The 21723-nt window shown below is 35.9% G+C and overlaps 1 protein-coding gene across 7 annotated transcripts in view; it reads left to right on the top strand.

Moving 5' to 3' along the window:
- LOC127875316 (helicase-like transcription factor) overlaps positions 1 to 21723 on the top strand; it is a 68952-nt gene that overhangs the window by 16804 nt on the left and 30425 nt on the right. For 3 of the 7 annotated variants that reach the window (XM_052420286.1, XM_052420287.1, XM_052420292.1), the window contains exons 9-16: positions 10457 to 10637; positions 11563 to 11704; positions 12255 to 12334; positions 14114 to 14629; positions 15479 to 15544; positions 16641 to 16706; positions 20034 to 20087; positions 20401 to 20498. In XM_052420286.1, coding sequence (XP_052276246.1) covers positions 10457 to 10637; positions 11563 to 11704; positions 12255 to 12334; positions 14114 to 14629; positions 15479 to 15544; positions 16641 to 16706; positions 20034 to 20087; positions 20401 to 20498 — 1203 coding nt within the window. The remainder of the gene's footprint in view (positions 1 to 10456; positions 10638 to 11562; positions 11705 to 12254; positions 12335 to 14113; positions 14630 to 15478; positions 15545 to 16640; positions 16707 to 20033; positions 20088 to 20400; positions 20499 to 21723) is intronic. The other 4 variants (XM_052420288.1, XM_052420291.1, XM_052420290.1 and 1 more) reach the window with 4 other exon arrangements.

The raw sequence follows: 21723 nt of genomic DNA, 5'->3' as shown, positions 1-21723 counted from the left end.
TTCATCGTTGTCAATATTATTAGTCTGTGTAAATCTATACCGATGTTTTAAATCGTTGTCAACTTGATAATAGCTTACAAACATGCATTGAACCAAACAAATGTCAGTGCGTAGGTTTGTTACTGACAATAACAAAACCAAATAGTTAAGAAATAATTCATGTACGTTATAGTTTGTAGTCGAATAACCCACGGCCGATAGTTTAGATGCGTAGGGATTAAATGCTTTGAAACCACGCATCTAAACTTTCGTATGTGGGTTATTCAACAACAAACAATAAAGAACACGAATTATTTCGATTCTAACACGATTTTACTGAAGATTTATACAATGTATATTATTTTTCTTGTGTACTATTTTATGTAAAGTTCCGCCCATAAAAATAACTTTCGGCTGTTCTGTGGATCAGATCCGCGACTTTTATTTATTTATTGCCGAACAATTACGCTGGTGGAAAATATATCAGCATATTTTGTTTAATTACAGCGCGTGCTTAGTGTATAAGGTCCGCCCACAATTATTGCAGAATATCCGATTTTCTTCTTTGTTTATATGACAGTTTACTGTATCATGCATGAAATGCACAATTTCCACGAGGATAACATCGAGGTTTGTATCTCCGAAATAACTGTCAACGATTTTATCCTGGACGAGTACACCTAACGAACCGATTGTGCTATAAGCCAGTGAAATTATCGATTGATATTGACACGGGGTTATTCACGCGTGACTAATACACAGCCGCGCGAATCTTCACTGCTTGGGCCATACTCTGATACTAGTCGGCTGACTTGCAATAATCTGGTCCTGACCGGTTTAGAGACTGCAGCGAATGGTTTATCACACCTAATCGAGATAAGAATGTAATTAGGATGTGCACTGTGTAATCGATTTCATGACATGGGAATTTTAGCAAACAGAATCAGACCGACTTTTTGGGATTTTCAATCGGTCTTTCATGACCTCAATCGGTCTAGGACCGACAAAACCGACAAAAATATGATCCCTAGTTCATAGTATTTCAGTGGCGAATATGTTTTCTTTTCCTATTGAAACTAATGTATTACTCGTTCAATTATGAAAACCTAGTCATTACAATCCTTATTGACAATAAAACATACAATTTCACCTCTTCTTGTTCTTCATTTGTATTTGTTAATACATTAAATATATTATCTTATTATCACTCACTACCTCGTTAAAATACATGGTCGCTTCATTCCATCTCCTTTCACTGGTCGCAAACATTACAACATCAACGCCTTATATCTTTTTAAAGATATTTCTTGTTTAACTTAAATAAATAAGCTATGGACATTTTGATTTTGTAGTTTGTTCTTGAGTCACTCTATATTTTCGGACATCCCAATTTTAGACATAATAATTATGCTTCGTGACTTATTTTCCATACGTACTGGATTTCGTCCATAAATTTTGGACAGTTAATTTTAAAATGCCATTTTACCAGAATTCTTCCCTTTTGCGCTTCTTGTGACACTTCTGGTGATCATGCGTTTTTACAACCGGATAAAGGTAATAAAACTTGGCAGACAAATGCCTTAATGCATTATGTCCATTACATTTGCGTTATTGGGTAAATAACTTTGTTTACCGGTAATAGATAATGGTTTCACCCAACAGCTTAAGTAAATCATATCAAAAACAATGGCTGTTTGTAAAACATGCATGCCCCCCATATGGGCTCTCCGTTGTAGTGACAGCCATTGTGTGAATATGTTTTTTGTCACTGTATGTCAATGACCTGTGAAATGTATCCAATTAATAGTGCAAAAACCAATCAGGACCTATACTAATCAATTATATCCATTATATGATTGAGTGTTTGATTTTTTGGATTCCTTTCACACATTTTGACTTATTTGACAATATGTGAAACGTGCACACAATTTGTAATGTTTTATTTATTAATGGTAATGAAACATGTTATTTATAGCAGTTAACTCCCCTAGTCAATGACCACCATAGATAGCAATGCAATCTGATTAAAAATAGCCAAGGCTAGTGTTGTGTATTGGGCAAATGTATACAAGTGCAACTTGACCACATGACCAGTATCATGTGTTTACCACACACAGAAGTCAGTTATGTAATAGACCATTAATTCCACTCCCAACTTTGGCCACTTGCCAAGATACTGACCAGTATCAGATGGGGTTGTGAAACTGTGTAAACAGTGAACACCAGTCCATGTAATACTGGCCTACCACTTGTACTAGTTGATTTGGAGTTAATACAGTAATGCATGTACAAATGAGACACTAAGCTCAAAAGTTAATTACCGGTATATGTGCCTCTGAAAACTAGAGGAGTGGGTTGAAATTTACAATCTTTACTTGGCATTTGAGGAAATCTGAACACTCAGGGTTTGAATAGAACATCCCCAAATTAACTTTTCTTTACACTGTTGTTATTTTTGTTCAATACACAAATATTAACCTAACTTTACAAATCCTGTACAGTAAAGGAAACTAAATCTAAGTTGATATTTTAATATGCTTGATCCTATTTATGTATTAACATTGTTTTATACATACAAACTGTGTTGCTGTTTTTCAATTAACAAGCAGATTAAAAATTAATTATATTTTTATGTATAATTTGAATTGACAAAATTAAATGCAAGTTGCGTAGCAAGAATTACATGTTTGATTTATTGTCAGTGAATCGTGACATTTTCTCAATGTTTCAGACCACCAGTTTGTCAAAGCTATCAACCGCTTGGATGGTCAAGCTAAATAGAATTGACCCAGCAAATCACAACTGTCCTGTTGCCATATAATATTACTTATCATATTACATTGGTTTTTTAAATGTTGAATTATCACGTCATTTCCATAAACATAGTATTTACTGGCACAGAAACAAAGGCTTATACATCATTATGAATGAACATGTGTCAAAAATTCAATTTGTAAGTCTCTTTACTGGACAGTGTGAAAACAGAATAAACTAGTGACCTGAAAATCAATAGGGGTCATCTGCGAGTCACGATCAATGTACCTATGAAGTGTCATGATCCTAGGCAAAAGCGTTCTTGAGTTATCATCCGAAAATCATTTTACTATTTCGGGTCACCGTGACCTTGACCTTTGACCTTGTGACCACAAAATCAATAGGGGTCATCTGCAAGTCATGATCAATCTACCCATGAAGTTTCATGATCCTAGGCGTATGCATTCTTGAGTAAGCATCCGGAAACCATTTTACTATTTCGGGTCACTGTGACCTTGACCTTTGACCTAGTGACCTCAAAATCAATAGGGGTCATCTGCAAGTCATGATCAATCTACCCATGAAGTTTCATGATCCTAGGCGTATGCGTTCTTGAGTTATCATCCGGAAACCAATTTATTATTTCGGGTCACCGTGACCTTGACCTTTGACCTAGTGACCTCAAAATCTATAGGGGTCATCTGCGAGTCATGATCAATCTACCTATGAAGTTTCATGATCCTAGGCATATGCGTTCTTGAGTTATCATACGACAACCACCTGGTGGACGGACCGACATACCGACCGACCGACCTACCGACCGACCGACCGACATGAGCAAAGCAATATACCCCCTCTTCTTCGAAGGGGGGCATAATAATGTATACTTTATGGTGTGGCATTTGACAAGAACGTGCTGTCATTCATTTAAAGAATTGACTCTTTACACATTGCATACCGGTATCCGATCGTCAATTCAATGTTTTAAGAGTGTCTCTAAATTTTCCGAAACTTGTATATCTGAATATTATTATGCCCCCCTTCGAAGAAGAGGGGGTATATTGCTTTACTCATGTCGGTCGGTCGGTCGGTCGGTCTGTCCGTCCACCAGGTGGTTGTCAGACGATAACTCAAGAACGCTTAGGCCTAGGATCATGAAACTTCATAGGTACATTGATCATGACTCGCAGATGACCCTATTGATTTTGAGGTCACTAGGTCAAAGGTCAAGGTCACTGTGACCCGAAATAGTAAAATGGTTTCTGGATGATAATTCAAGAACGCTTATGCCTAGGATCATGAAACTTCATAGGTAGATTGATCATGACTCGCAGATAACCCCTATTGAATTTCAGGTCACTAGGTCAAAGGTCAAGGTCACGGTGACCCGAAATAGTAAAATGGTTTCCAGATGATAATTCAAGAACCCTTATGCCTAGGATCATGAAACTTGATAGGTAGTTTGATCATGACTAGCAGATGACCCCTATTGATTTTCAGGTCACTAGGTCAAAGGTCAAGGTCACGGTGACCCGAAATAGTAAAATGGTTTCCGGATGATAACTCAAGAACGCTTATGCCTAGGATCATGAAACTTGATAGGTACATTGATCATGACTGGCAGATGACCCCTATTGATTTTCAGGTCAAAGGTCAAGGTCACGGTGACCCGAAATAGTAAAATGGTTTCCTGATGATAACTCAGGAAAGCTTATGGCTAGGATCATGAAACTTCATAGGTACATTGATCATGACTCGCAGATGACCCCTATTGATTTTCAGGTCACTAGGTCAAAGGTCAAGGTCACAGTGACAAAAAACATATTTACAAAATGGCTGTCACTACAACTTAGAGCCCATATGGGGGGCATGCATGTTTTACAAACAGCCCTTGTTTTAATTTTAATATTATTTCTAAGTGTCCGAAAACTTTTAAATAATAACGGTATTTAAAATAAAACTATTTTTCAAATGCAGATAACAATTTAATTAACTGAACTGAGGCTACACTTTTTGTTTAGTGCATTGTTGAAACAATGTAAGTGAATGGTTAATTTTCCAACAAAGGAATGAAGCTAAATACTTGATCGTTTTTATCATAAATGAATCAAACCTTATTTCACATTAATTGTGTAGTCACAAGTGTTATTTTGCCTGTTCGTCTATGATGTATATTTTCTCTAAGGAATCATACGACTAACTATTGTAAACTGTTATTTTGAGTCCCAAGATATAAGAAGTAACGCCCTGACGACTTCTGCGGAAAACCCATTCACAGTGGTTAACACTATGATAAAAGCATCATGATGATGAGGCTAGTGATTTTGAGCACCATATATGTTTTAATGTTTAATTGACAAGCAAAGTTAACAAAGTACTTTTGGTAATGAATGAATGCAATTAATATATTTGACTTAATTTATGGAAAAAGCACAGGTTTATCTTGGTATGATGCTATTTTTCTCATTGATTGGTACCATGCTCAACAATGTGACATAGATGTATTACAGTCAACAATATTCCTATTAAAATTTCTCACCAATATTGCTAATAATCAAGTTTATTCTTAGGACAATAAGTTGAAAAACCAAAATAGGAATTTGCATCAAGGACACAATTTTTAATTCTAAACAAGTATTGCAAGAAGTATTTTGAACCTGCTATATTATCCCTAATGTCCTTGGTCAGGCAATATTACAACTTGAGCAAAGCAAATCTTTTGTGAAAACTGTTTTTGAAAATAAATTGTGTACAAGCATGAAAAGACCATCCCTTTTATATGACTTAATGCGACAGAATAAAAACGGTTTCTTAAAAAATGCCTACATAGGAAAAAAAATGTGTGAACACAGTTTGAAGCTAACTTCAAGGTTCCATAACTCAAGAAAATGTCTGACTGCAACCTGCTCTTATTTAAAATAAGGATAACCATAAAAACAAGAAATATTAACTAAATGTACTGCTCACCACAAACATGTGATTTAATTCAGACATCTTCATAGTCATTATGTTTTGTTGATTTCCAGCCAGTAATTATGGAGAAATAGACTAGCAAGATACTACTAATAGTCCTACTTCTACTGTTACTACTTAACTACTACTAATAATAAAGTAATAATTATAATTGTAATAAAACTGATAATTTTTAGAATTAATTAATTTAAATAGTATTGTTATTATTGTTACCAGTATTGTAATGAGATACCGTTTTAATGGTATTTAAAGGTTTAAAAAACACATTCAAAGTGTAAACAATTGCTATGGATATAAATGTCTAATACAAATTCATGTATATAACAAAAGTGACACCATAGTTTTAGTATGATGTCATTATTCAAACAAAGTATACTGTGAAAATTAAATCTACGACAGTATTGCACTGAAAATGTAAGTGATTCTGGTCATTTTCTTATGTGCAACACTGTCACAACTTAAGTTGGAACAGTGTTGCACTGATCATTACAGCTAAATTGAGTTAGAGCAAAATGCCAAGTGGCCCTTTTTGGCCCCAATTTTAAGAATTTTGTTGAAATTCATTTTGAATAATGTGTATTTATTAAAACCATTTACAAAAATATGAAAATGTCATTTTTGTAAAAAAATGGAGTTAGAACAGTTTTGCGCTGAACAGGTGGTCTGTAAAAGAATACTTATTTCATCTTGTTTAAACTTTAAACATCTTTACTGCATCTGTACACACCAACTTCATGCCCATATTTGGAAATCTGGATGAATTATGGAACTTTCATATACCCCAGGGGTGCAAATAAACTGGAAAAAAAGCTGAGGTGGTTTTGAAAAAATCAGTACAGTAAAACTGCGATAACTCGAGATAGCATGGGACTGAAATGGATGCTCGAGTAATCGCAGGTTTCTAGTAATCAATGGTATTATTTGTTTGAATCACTGTTTCGGTTGGTAATGCTTAACTTCTGACTGCAAGCGCTTTATTTACATGTAAGACAGTGCTTGGAAAAGAAAAGGCTTTGTAAAAATCGCTTAAGGTTACAGTATACTAAACTAAACACTAAGAATGATCGTACATTTATTTAATTTAATCAACATACACACATAACAATGATAACACATATATAATGAAAAATATTCAAACAATATTCAATGTACATGTAGCATATTTAAAATAGCACACAAGGTACCTACGTGCGCATGAAAAAAACACGAAAAACAACATTATCACTACACAGTTTGTTTTAAATTTACATTCAGTCAGACTTGTGTTGTGCAAAGTCTAAGATTGTTGACTGTTGCAACCCATTAGCTTCCCGGAACTCATAATAATTGTACCCTACCGGTTTCACCGGAGGGGACTTATGGTTTGCGCTCCGTCTGTCAGTCCGTCGGTCCGTCCGTCACACTTTTCTGGATCCTGCGATAACTTTGAGAGTTCTTAATATTTTTTCATGAAACTTAGAACATGGATAGATGGCAATATGGACATTATGCACGTCATTTCATTTTGTTCCTACGTCAAAAATTCTGGTTGCTATGGCAACAAATAGACTAGAAATACTGCTGAAAATGGTGGTTTTCTGGATCCTGCAATAACTTTAAAAGTTCTTAATATTTTGGACATTATGCATGTCATTTCTTTTTGTTCCTATGTCAAATATTGTGGTTGCTATGGCAGCCCAAAAAAATAATTCTGAAAATGGTGGAATTTCTGAAAATGGTGGAGCCAGTAGGGGACCATATTGCTTGACAATAGCCTTGTTGATTGCTGGTCATTATTTTAATATCATTAAAACTGTGTAGCTTTTATCTGCATCTCAAAGGATGACAATTTGCAGTGTTTCTCAAACTGCGACTAACTTCACACCTAATCAAGCGTTTTTTGTCTGCTTTATTGCGCTATTTTCACAACTCGAATATTTTTAGCACCGACCAGACGAGAAAGTGTCTTCAAATAATTGCCAGTTAATTAATTGTAAAATGCCTTTCAGGGACCAGCACACATCCTCGAGTTATCGAAAATTGCATGTTTGAGTTATTGCGGGTATTTTTATGCCCCCCTTCGAAGAAGAGGGTGTATATAGCTTTGCTCATGTCGGTCGGTCCGTCCGTCCGTCCACCAGGTGGTTGTCATACTCAAGAACACTTGGGCCTAGGATCATGAAACTTCATAGGTACATTGATCATGACTCGCAGATGACCCCTATTGATTTTGAGGTCACTAGGTCAAAGGTCAAGGTCACGGTGACTCGAAATAGTAAAATGTTTTTATACGCCCGTATAAATACGGGACGTATTATGTGAAACCCCTTGGCGGCGGGCGGGCGGCGGGCGGAAGGCATCACTTTGTCCGGACTCTAATTCAAATTGTATTCATCCGATCTTCACCAAACTTGGTCAGCAGTTGCATCTAGTTGATATCTAGGCCAAGTTCGAATATGGGTCATGCCGGGTCAAAAACTAGGTCATAGGGTCAATAAGTGCATTTTCAAAGGGGCCACTTTGTCCGGACTCTATTTCAAATTGTATTCATCCGATCTTCACCAAACTTGGTCAGCAGTTGCATCTAGTTGATATATAGGCCAAGTTCGAATATGGGTCATGCCGGGTCAAAAACTAGGTCATAGGGTCAATTAGTGCATTTTCAACGGCGCCACTTTGTCCGGACTCTAATTCAAATTGTATTCATCCGATCTTCACCAAACTTGGTCAGAAGTTGTATCTAGACAATATCTAGGTCAAGTTCGAATATGGGTCATGCTGGGTCAAAAACTAGGTCACAGGGTCACTTAGTGCATTTCAAGCATTTAGCATGGTGTCCACTCTCTAATTGAAGTAGTTTTCATCCAATCTTCACCAAACTTGGTCAGAAGTTGTATCTAGACAGTATTTAGGTCAAGTTGGAATATGGGTCATTCCAGGTCAAAAACTAGGTCACAGGGTCACTTAAACCATTTCAAGCATTTAGCAAGTGCTCTCTAATTGAAGTAGTTTTCATCCGATCTTCACCAACTTTGGTCAGAAGTTGTGTCTAGACAATATCTACATGTAGGTCAAGTTCAAATATGGGTCTTGCCAGGTTAAAAACTAGGTCACGAGGTCCCGTAGTGCATTTCAAGCATTTAGCATGGTGTCTGCTCTCTAATTGAAGTAGTTTTCATCAGATCTTCACCAACTTTGGTCAGAAGTTGTGTCTAGATGATATGTAGGTCAAGTTCAAATATGGGTCATGGTAAAGTTATCAAGTTGTCCAAAGTCTTAAAACGGGCGTATCTTGTGACAGTTTGGCACTCTTGTTTGAATGATAACTCAAGAATGCATACGCGGCCAACAGGGCAAACTCTGAACAATATTACTGAAGCAACTGGTCTGTAATCCTAAATCTATAATTATCAGTCCAATGAAACATCATCCTTTTAGTAAAATACAGTGGATCAGTAAAAATATTATCAGAATATGAGATTTTTTGTATATTTTGTATATTAAATATTGTGTTAATGTTTAATTTTGTTGATTAATATAAATATAAGCAGGACAGGGGAGGTAATACACTATTATATCTTTGTTATATACAGGGGAAACAAATGCAATAAGTTTAAATTTATTGTTACTGCATTTGCCTCCCTTGTAATATATTTAAATTTTACCAAATGTAAGGCTTACTGCATTTTTGTAATGCATACTACTACTACTACTACTACTGCTGCTGCTGCTGCTGCTGCTGCTGCTACTGCAGCTGCTGCTGCTGCTGCTGCTACTACTACTACTACTTCTACTACTACTACTACTTCTTCTGCTACTACTACTACTACTACTACTACTACTACTACTTCTACTACTATTACTACTACTACTACTACTACTACTACTACTACTACTACTGCTACTGCTACTGCTACTACTACTACTGCTATTACTACTTCTACTGCTACTACTACTACTACTGCTACTACTGCTACTACTACTACTACTACTACTACTACTACTACTACTACTACTACTACTACTACTACTACTACTACTACTACTACTACTACTACTAGTGCACCACCACCACCACCACCACCACCATCACCACCACCACCACAACCACCACCACCACCACCACCACCACCACCACCACCGTTCACAGTGACAAAAAACGTATTCACACAATGGCTGCTACTACAACTTATAGCCCATATAGGGGGGCATGCATGTTTTACAAACAGCCCTTGTTTTATAGAAATTAAAGGAAAATGTTAGGGACTTCCTGTAATACTCGAGTAATCGCCAGTTTTCGAGAAATCGCCAGCTCGAGTTATTGCAATTCTACTGTTGTTTTTTTTTAAAGCATGGAAAGCCTACCTAAAAATGTGCATGTAGTTCAGTGAAATGATGCTGATTAAGAAAATAATACATTAGATTATATTTGGAAAGGTGCCCATTACAGTGGCGCTACCTTAAATCAGTTAATGTTGTATTTGTTTTATCAGAATTGAATAATAGTATTAGTAATTGACTATATCAACGATGCCATCACCACCTTCTTAGGCATGTTTTAATTAAGAAAGCCAATTATCGAACTTATTTAATTTCAAAACAACAAGCAAACAGTCATTACAAAAATTAAATGCTATTGCTCGGAAGTTGCGTGGTATGGTACATTAAAACAACATACGTAACTAGCGGTATTTAATATCATAATACTTAGTAAGATTGCTATCAAATGAAGATACTGATAATTAAAATACTTAATTTTAATTTCGTTCAGAGCCTGCTGTCAAGCGGGTGTGAAGATGTTGGAAGCCTGCCAGATAAGAAGCCTGCTCGACAAAAAGATAACAAGAACTTCATCGATGATGAAACACATGTGCCAAGATCTCTACAGGAACTTATTGACATGTCGGCAGAAAGCGCTGATACGGGGGACAGTGGTGATAATAGCACATCAGGTGAATGAAAACTGTGTTGTGTTCCACAGGACTTCTGAAAATGTCCTATTACAGGCTAAAAAATGAAATAGTTAAACACCAAGAAAAACAATAAAAACTGTTTATTTGAATCTTATTTGACCTTTCCTCCAATATCTTAGGTATGTAAGAAGCTGTACATACAATCCCTTCATTTGATCCATTAAAAATGAACAAGTGCCCTACTGATCTTTGTATAGGCAGTATCTTTTGCAGGTGAGACATCCAGCTTGTGGCTCACTGGGTTGTTCCAGTAGAGAATTCTATCTTGGTAAAAGTCTGGCAGACCTCAGACAATTTCAGTAAATGTGTGGAAGGGCTGGTACCTTTACTAGAATACTGTCCCTCATGGCCGATGAAAATTGTGGTAAAGTACTTTACTTGTATCTGACTGGCCAGTTTAATAAAGTCAAGGTCAGTAGTAATATTAGATTACCAGACTTTGTGGCCAGTAATCGAAATATCACTTAAGCAGAGACTGATCTTCAATACCCATCGAAGCACTTTCATGAAAAGTTAATGTCATATAGGTAAACAGAATTCATGAGTCAATCACGCTGGCACATAATCAATGTCACCACATAAAGGTCAAACAAATCTCAGCGGGGTATATTGCCGTCTCTTGGACTGCCTTGGTAATTTTCCCTTTTGGTGGTGAGGTCGTCTTGTCTGTTTAGTTGTTGCTGTCACAGAATTCGCTTGATTGGCTGTCTTCATTAGAACTTGGTTGTTGAATATTTTAGTGTCATTTTGGGCTTAATGCTTCAAGGAGGTCTATTGTATAAGATATTCCAGTTTAGGGGGAAAGTGTTGTCGCTAATTGGAATTGCAGACTGCACAGGCAAATCTGGTGTGACATTTTATGTCATTTCATACTAAAGTAAACAATCCAGTTAATTCTGTTTAGAAGAGGAAGAAGAAGAACCAACATTGAGTGAAAAAGTGATGACTCTGAAAGAGGACCCCAATTTCAGTCCCTTAGTTGCCCATAAAGGCAGGAGTAGCAAGGGCAGCCCTGTAGCCTGCCGACGAAGCTCTAGGCCTACAAGGTGATGTTGTACACACAGTGTGTTGTAATTGTGTAATGATGTCAACTTATAAAAACTCTACACCCATATATGAGCTCGTTATGGGAAAACTGGGCTTAATGCATGTGCATAATCAGGGACAACACTCTTGGCCTAAACAGCATTTTTCATTTAGAAGAGACTTACTTTAGACAAAAAATTCAATAAAGCAAAAAGTGTTGTCCCTATTTAGCCTGTGCAAATCTGAGACTACACTACACACTTGCTTTAACCCTTTCAGTACGGGAACCGAATTTTGAAGGCCTTTGCAAACAGTTTGGATCCAGATGAGACGCCACAGAACGTGGCGTCTCATCAGGATCCAAACTGTTTGCTATTCTGATAGTATTCTTTGAAAAAAATCGAAGAATATGCTAATTTTAGAAATTCAGCAGACGACATTTTAGCAGAAGACAAATTTCCCAGCATTCAAAGGGTTAAGCCCCATTTTCCCAGAGTGAGGCTCCTATGATGATTTACATAATGGATAATCTTTGACCTTCCATAACAAGATTCCTGTTTCCCTTTGCAGAAGTGTGAAAAGACCTGTGAGATATACTTACAGTAGTGATGAAGACTATCTGATAAACGAAGAAACACCAAAGAAAAAAGGTATATACACCAGAGAGTGGATACAAAACTACATTGTTCAGTCATATTGTAGTGACGTTTTTTGCAGGAAATCTTACAAATGAATGAATGTAGGTGTTTTATTTTCAAACCTGTATGTCGAGAGCACACAATAGAATTCACAATGGACAAGTGTATTAGTGGGCAAGCATGCACGCATGCATTAGTATGTTAGTGAGTTAGTGCATGCATTAGTATGTTAGTGAGTTAGTGCATGCATTAGTATGTTAGTGAGTTAGTGCATGCATTAGTATGTTAGTGAGTTAGTGCATGCATAAGTATGTTAGTGAGTTAGTGCATGCATTAGTATGTTAGTGAGTTAGTGCATGCATTAGTATGTTAGTGAGTAAGTGCATGCATTAGTATGTTAGTGAGTTAGTGCATGCATTAGTATGTTAGTGAGTTAGTGCATGCATTAGTATGTTAGTGAGTAAGTGCATGCATTAGTATGTTAGTGAGTAAGTGCATGCATTAGTATGTTAGTGAGTCAGTGCATGCATTAGTATGTTAGTGAGTTAGTGCATGCATTAGTATGTTAGTGAGTTAGTGCATGCATAAGTATGTTAGTGAGTTAGTGCATGCATTAGTATGTTAGTGAGTTAGTGCATGCATTAGTATGTTAGTGAGTTAGTGCATGCATTAGTATGTTAGTGAGTTAGTGCATGCATTAGTATGTTAGTAAGTTAGAGCATGCATTAGTATGTTAGTGAGTAAGTGCATGCATTAGTATGTTAGTGAGTTAGTGCATACATTAGTATGTTAGTGAGTTAGTGCATGCATTAGTATGTTAGTGAGTTAGTGCATGCATTAGTATGTTAGTGAGTTAGTGCATGCATTAGTATGTTAGTGAGTTAGTGCATGCATTAGTATGTTAGTGAGTTAGTGCATGCATAAGTATGTTAGTGAGTTAGTGCATGCATTAGTATGTTAGTGAGTTAGTGCATGCATTAGTATGTTAGTGAGTTAGTGCATGCATTAGTATGTTAGTGAGTTAGGGCATGCATTAGTATGTTAGTGAGTTAGTGCATGCATTAGTATGTTAGTGAGTTAGTGCATGCATTAGTATGTTAGTGAGTTAGTGCATGCATTAGTATGTTAGTGAGTTAGTGCATGCATTAGTATGTTAGTGAGTTAGTGCATGCATGTGCACAAGCTTGTGAGGAATGCAACTTTGTTATTCATCAGACAATTTAAAAATAACTGTCCACAAAAGTTCACTCAAGTTGTTCTTCAGATAGCTACATGAACAAGTTTTATTGATATATGTTTTAGTTTTTGTTATGTACGAAATGATTTTTACATGCAAAGAAGAATAACAGAAACTAGAATAGGACTTTAACATTATATTGTCTGATAAAATACTGGAAGTATATTTAAACTTTTCAGGCATTTAATATTGCTGCATACAACATTTATTTCAGAAAGCTTTACTGTATATGATAAAAGTAATTCAGCTAGCGACACTACAAATAACATTGAAGATGAATGCAGCTTTAATGACCTAATGTTAATGTATTAAATTTTGTTAAGATGTTCAAAACTAAATGTTCTTTTTGAAAAAAAAGCAACTTCTGTGGTTATGTTCTTCATGCAGTCTTAATAATCAATCTTGATTTCTTTGTATGAATTATTGGTTTGAAGTTTATTATTCAATGAACACAAACATCGTAAGTTTTGCATTATTGTATGTGTTTTTCAGGTATCTATAATTATTTTATATCTAAATTTAAGTTTAACAGTGTCAATAATTATTGATTGTAGTGAAGGCGCTGGCAGTGGTTCCCACCATAAAAGAGCGTATGAAAGGTAAAGCACTTGTGTCAGGGACAAATGTTCAAAAGGGCAAAGGTAAAAAGGGCCAAAACAGCGCAATGGCAGAATGCAAGCAGCAAAATGATGCTAAGGTTTCTAGTGATGGTTACCCAGTAGATGAGTCTAAAGCAGATGTGTTGAAGACTAGTGAGCCCCCTGCTGTTATTGGTGTGGATGCTAATGTTTCTGGTAATGCCAAAACAGCCATGGTAGCTCAAATAGCCAATCAGCCTGCAACAAGGACCCTTGTGTCTTCCCAGGGATGTTCCGAAGCCCCTAGAGAGAGCAATACTGCCCCTGCGGATCCCACCATTCTCCGGACACCAGCCCCTGACTCCGACACCAGCCTACAACTGAAAGTGCAAGATGAGGAAAAGACAACTTGTGCCAAAGATAGCAAGATACGTCCAGGAACTTTGAACAGTCGGAAGAAAGTAACTTCAAGCTGTGATAGTCAGGAAATCAGTAAGCTTTCTTGTTATTCTGTAGATTCATTCGACTTAGTTGGCATGAAATGTAGTGAATTCAAGGAATTAGATGTATTTCTTAGATCTGAAATTTGGCATCTTTTTAACAGTATATGATGTAAGACTTTGGACAAGATTTGTGGAAAAGTTAATTAAATGGTTGAGCAAACAGTGAAACTCCCTGAAAAGTCAGTAACTAAAATGCTGATTGAGATTTTAATAAAATGAAAATTAAGTATTGACCAATAATTAGCTAAGTTAAAACATCATCTTGAATGAGCAGTGAAAAAAAAGCTTTAAATAACTTCTATTTGCATGCTTTTGTTTAAAATTGTTCTTTGCACTAGTTTTCCCTTCTTGTAAGCACTGCCTAGAACACATTGTTTTCAAACACACACATGAACACCATATTGATAATTGTATTTTAGTAAGGAAAAACTATAAAACCGAACATATACATGTCTGAATGTATGTCTTACATGCCCTAGGCATGCATTGGTTATTGCTCTTACTTTGGAACCATTATATTTCGTGGGACACTAATTTTAGTGGATGTCCTTATACGATTTAGCCACAAATGCAATTTGTCATACAAACTAGCAATTCTTGTTAGAATATAAAAAAGAATTATCATTATTTATTGGTCAATTAAAAACTCACTTCCGTTTTTTTATTTAATTCCTGCACTCAATAAATCATAATAATAGTTTATTTACCAATATACAACACTAAATTACAAATAAATTGTTTTTTTTACACATGTCCATATTAAATTGTAACTATTTATTCATTCACCCCTTCTGTGAAGTGCTTCATTTGGTGTTTATATGACTGTTTATTTCTGTAGTTTGTGTGGATTCTAGTCCAGAAGTGGATGACCTACCTGATTTAGACCAACCAAAACTCACAGAAGGTTGGCATCTAGGTTCTTAAAAAAGGGTCTTGCTTTTGTGAAAACTGGGCTTAATTAATGCATGTGCATAAAGTGTTGTCTTAGATAAGCCTTGCAGTCTGCACAGTCTTATCAGGGCACACACTCTACACTTGTATGGGACTTTTGGGTTAAAGGAAATTAATTTTTAGTGAACATTCAGTTTAAGTGGAAAGTGTCGTCCATTCTTAGCTTGTGCTTACTGCACAGGTTAATCTTGGACGACACTTTACGCACAAGCATTAAGCCCCATTTTCTCAGTGCAAGACCCAAATATTAATATCATTGTTGTTTGAAAACACATATAATTATAAGTCTGTCTTCATAAACATGAATTGGGGATTCTGTTTAAAGTGTTCTATTTTGTACTATAAAATAAAGGATTTCATTCATTATTCAAACATGATTTATTATTGTATAATCCAAAAAACTGTTTAAAAATATAAAACACCATTACTACACTATGGCTGTTTTTGTTATTTCCATGTTGTTTAATGTTGAATGTTCACAAACATTTTAACTTATGGGAAGTGTAAATAAATGCTTGATTGAGTTATTGGCTTTTGATGCCCAAAATTACGTCTTTTGATGCCCAAAATATACGTCTTTATCCTGATCATGAATGCTCTCTCCCTTATAAATGTGCCCCTAGCATATAAACAAAATACATTTGTGAATAGTTCCCCACATTTTTCATTTGCAAAGGGCTATTTGAGCAGTGAATAAATTATTTTACTCTTAACTGACTTTTTGAATTCAATTGCTATTAAAACTGTTGCTACCTCATTCACACCTACTGTTACTGGAAATTTGGTATGTTGCCCAAATCCTTTTCAGCCGGCAAGTTAAAAGGGTGAAGTTTTCTGGAAAAACAAATATGGTGAAAAAATTTGAACAGAAACTGAAATTAAAAACCCATGTTTATCAAGTTTCAATTGATAGTTTAATTATTTTAGAAATTCTACTTATTATATTTGGGAATGTTTGATGTCGATTCCGAATGATGGAATGAAAATAATACTTTGTAAAATGTGTGGTTGCCAGCGTGAAAGTAAACATGATGGTTGTTTTTGCACAGTTTGCTATGTAGGTGCTGATGAGGATGTGTTACCTGACTTGCACAATCCGTTGCCTTCAAAACAAGGTTTGTAGCTTATAAATGCATGGCTTTATTAGTTGTTTGTTTCCCTTGTTTCATGTTGTGTCATAGAATAGTTTCTTATTATACTCTCCATCCAGATTTTAACTTGAAGAAATGAAATACTTTTTATGCCCCCGGATCGATAGATCGGGGGTATATTGTTTTTGGCCTGTCTTTCTTTCTCTTTCTGTCGTCATTCTGTCCCAAAACTTTACTGTACAGTAAAGTTTTGCAATAACTTTTGAAATATTGAACACAGCAACTTGATATTTGGCACGCATGTGTATCTCATGGAGCTGCAAATTTTGAGTGGTGAAAAGTCAAGGTCATCCTTCAAGGTCAAAGGGCATACAAATTCTGTCCCAAAACTTTACTGTACAGTAAAGTTTTGCAATAACCTTTTAAATATTCAACATAGCAACTTCATATTTGGCATGCATGTGTATCTCATGGAGCTGCACATTTTGAGTGGTGAAAGGTCAAGGTCATCCTTCAAGGTCAAAGGGCATACAAATTCTGTCCCAAAACTTTACTGTACAGTACAGTTTTGCAATAACTTTTTAAATATTCAACATAGCAACTTCATATTTGGTATGCATGTGTATCTCATGGAGCTGCACATTTTGAGTGGTGAAAGGTCAAGGTCATCCTTCAAGGTCAAAGGTTAACAAAAAAAGCGGCGCATTAGGGGGCATTGTGTTTCTGACATACACATATCTTGTTTCAAAGGTAAAAATGCTTATAGTGATGAAATAGCCATATTGTTTGTCAGCAAATAGAAAACGAAGCTTTATGACGAGAACTGGTTACCCTATCTTTGTAACTGGGTATTTTTAAAAAAGTATAAAGAATACTTTAAAAAAAAAGTAACTTTGCATGTAAATGTACTTTCTTCAGAAACTTGAGTAATTTAGTACTGCTTATGTTGGTCATATGTTAATGATATAAGTGTATAATATAAATAAATTTAATTTAATAGATTTGCAAATGAGCATCACTATGTGAAAAGGGGTTTTTATGCATGTGCGTTAAGTGTGGTTTCAGATTAGCCTGTTGAGTCAGATCAGGCTAATCAGGGAGAACACTTTTCACAAAAAATTGACTTTTCCTAAGAAGGGACTTTCTGGAAACAAAATATATCATAAAAGCAGAAAGTGATGTTACTGATGAGCCTGTGCAAACTGCACAGGCTTATCTGGGACGACACTTTACGAACATGCGTTAAACCCCTTTTCACAGAGCATGGCCGAAAAGTATGTTAGATTTTGTATTTAATTGTTCTGTTTAGGATCATATAGATAGGAAATGAACATATAAAATATGTTCATGATCATTTTTAGCTCGGCTGTTTTCGGAGAAAACCCGAGGTATTGTCATAGCCAGCTCATCCCCCGTCCGCCGTAGGCGTCGTGCTAAAACCTTAACATTGGCTCTAAAATCAAAGTGCTTCCACCTACAACTTTGAACTTCATATGTAGATGCACCTTGATGAGTTCTACACGCCACACCCATTTTTGGGTCACTAGGTCAAAGGTCAAGGTCACTGTGACCTCTAATATAAAACTTTAACACAGGCTCTAAAATCAAAGTGCTTCCACCTACAACTTTGAAACTTCATATGTAGATGCACCTTGATGAGTTCTACACGCCACACCCATTTTTGGGTCACTAGGTCAAAACTCAAGGTCACTGTGACCTCTAATATAAAACTTTAACATAGGCTCTAAAATCAAAATGCTTCCACCTACAACTTTGAAACTTCATATGAAGATGCACCTTGATGAGTTCTACACGCCACACCCATTTTTGGGTCACTAGGTCAAAGGTCAAGGTCACTGTGACCTTTAAAAAAAAAAATCTGACAAGCTTTTGCAGCCGAGCGTGGCACCCGTTATGCGGTGCTCTTGTTTTTATCGAGGGGGCTCACATTTTCTGCATCTCGCCTACTGCAATATTTGTTATTATTGTGTCTTTTTGTTAATTTTAATTGTCATATTAATTAACTGTAACATTTTAGAATGATGCATTTTTCGTGTGGGAAAATCCATTTACAAAATTTGAGTGTTGTTCAATTTTAAACAAACCTCAAGACACAGTGCCCCAGCTAAATTATTGTGATCACCCTTTGTGTGGCGCCTGGCATCAACTTTAAGCTGGCTGCCATCTTAGAGGCAAATGTTTATGCCCCCTTTCGGAGAAAAGGGGGCATATAGTGATCGGACTGTCCGTCTGTCTGTCCATCTGTCCGTCCGTCTGTCTGTATGTCCGTCTGTCTGTCCGTCTTTCCATCACACTTTGCGTTTAGGTTTCGAAAAATGATCATAACTTCTATGTCCCTTGACATATAACCTTCATATTTGGTATGCATGTGTATATGGACAAGGCCTTTCCATACGCACAAAAATTTTGACCCCTGTGACCTTGACCTTGAAGTTAGGGTCTGGGTTTAGGTTTCGAAAAATGCTCATAACTTCTATGTCCCTTGAGATATAACCTTCATATTTGGTATGCATGTGTATATGGACAAGGCCTTTCCATACGCACACAAATATAGACCCCTGTGACCTTGACCTTGAACTTAGGGTCCACGTTTAGGTTTCAAAATCTGCGTTAAGGTTTAGAAAAAAGCTCATAACTTCTATCAAGCGTTTATAGGGGGCATAAGTCATCCTATGGTGACAGCTCTTGTTTATTCAATCTTGATGAAACTTTGTCAGAATCTTTATATTTATCATTCTTAGGCACAAATCAGATTTGGGTCATGCACATTAAAAAAACTAGGTCCCCTGGTCAAATCTTATAAAAACATTGCAACCATTCTGGAGGCCAAATTTATGACTCAATCGTGTTTAAATTTGGTAAGAATGTTATTGTTGACAATATCTAGGTCCAGTTGGAGTCTGGTTAAAGGTTTTACCATCTATAGTCATGAGATTAACTCTTAGAAAAACCTTATTACATGTACCACTCTAGAGGCGTCAATTTTGACTCCGCTTTCATAAAGCTTGGTCAGAATGTTTATTTTCAAATTTTAGAGGCAAAGTTTGAATCGGTATCAGGTGCATTTGAAAACTAGGTCACCATTTCTAATGTTTAAGAAAAGCTTGTTTCCACTCTAGAGGCCACATTTATGACTGTGAAGCTTGACAGAACGTTAATTATAGCTATATGAAGACCATATTTGAATCTTGGTCAAGTTGTGTCAAAAAGTTGGTAACCAGGTCAAGTCTTCAACAATCGGTGTCCTTGAACTCAGGTGAGCGATGAAGAGCCTCCTTGGCCCTCTTAAATAAACTGTCAACTATCATCACAGCATTTTGTACTTTGCAGCAGCTCTGTTAGATGATTTGGCTACAGTGGTTCCAAGGAATTACCATGAACCTGGTAAGAACAATCTAGAAGAGACATGAATGTTTTAATCTAAGTTAGCTAGAATACTATGAGACAAGATCTATTTTCGATTATATATATAATGTTAAGGAAACATGCCGAGCAAAATTTAATTAACTGGCTTACTGTTATGTTTAACATTAAGTAAATAACAATCACATTGTTAAGAACAATTGTTAACAACATGATGTTTGTATTTATCTCAGCTGGTATTACAGCTATGTTTATCAAGCATGGCATTATGTTGCCAGTGTGGCAGTGAAGACAGACAGGTATATTTTACTAATTTTACACACATGTCTAACAGTGGTTCAAGATGTAGGGGAAGCAACTGGACGCACTGCTGTCTCTGGACCAAGAAGTACTCTAATTGTCTGCCCTTTGTCTGTGCTCAGCAATTGGATGGTGAGTTGTGTTGGGGGACTGACAATATTCTGTCTCTGTTTACAATTGGATCAAGTAGCCTTATTAGAATGATTTGTTTTCCACACTTTTAAGTGACATTTACACTATGTGTGTTTCTCAATTCTAATTAATTGGTGTTAACAGTAAATTTCACTCCTTAACATTGCCAACTTCCCAGAATGCAGTCACTTTTCCTCCAAAACATCAGAAAAGGCTTCAATAATAAATAATCATACCCAACAGTTATTTCATTGTTGTATCCCAACAGGGTTGCTTGAGAAAATGAGATTGATATTTAACACTATTTCCTACATAAATTGTAATGGTCAAGCCAATAACACAATCATACCTGTGAGCATATTTTTGGTAGTTTAAAGTTACCTGTTATGTTACAGTCCCAATAATGGTTCATATATAGCTACTTGTTACTATAAATAGAAATTTGTTATATGGGAGACTATCAGTTTCAAGGGAAGTAATTTTTATAAATAAAAGTCTCTGATTATCTATTTTTCTGGCAAGAATTTATGTTTGTTTCATGGTAATTGAACATATGATATAATTTGTTTGTTATAGCTTAATTAATTGATTTGATGAAAGTTTTTTTCCAATAGTTTATATACCATTTTTTTCCTATTCAAATTTGTCAACGGTAGGTTTCATTACTTACCTGTGGACTTATGTCCATAGACTTATGATGAAATGTGGCTATGATCTCTTTGATTAAACCACAGGCCTTGGTGGTCAGCGACGGCTTCCTTGGTCATTTCTGATTGTCTATGGATTTCTGTAAAGAAAAGCAAATTAAAACTTATGGTGTGATACTTTTGTGGGGTGTAGGAGTACATTGTACCAATTTCACTCTCAAAGCTGTTTACAGACATGTGGTGTTCTTAAAAAATATAAATGTGAAGTATGCAATTTTAATGAGTATTTAATATAAGTGTTGTGAACTAAGTTATGTTGCTTTAAGTCCTGTTGTTATTCATTACTTTAAATGGATTTAATCCTGTCATAAGAGATAGAAAAGCTTTCTGCACATAGATTGAGTTGTTAACTGCACTGTCAGTGTGTACAGTATGTGCTATTTTTAGATGATAGATATAAAGCCAATATTGACAGCATGTGTGTTCTGTGCCAGCTTAGTCGAGAGGTTACTTCGCTTTGAATGGAATCAAAAACTAACTGTCACTTAGTTCTTTGTGGGTTCGAATCCCATGAAAAC

The sequence above is a fragment of the Dreissena polymorpha genome, chromosome 3 (genome assembly GCF_020536995.1).
Source record: "Dreissena polymorpha isolate Duluth1 chromosome 3, UMN_Dpol_1.0, whole genome shotgun sequence".
In the NCBI taxonomy this organism is placed as follows: domain Eukaryota; kingdom Metazoa; phylum Mollusca; class Bivalvia; order Myida; family Dreissenidae; genus Dreissena; species Dreissena polymorpha.
The sequence above is the reverse complement of the archived record's forward strand: the minus strand, read 5'-3'. Positions and strand labels throughout refer to the sequence as shown.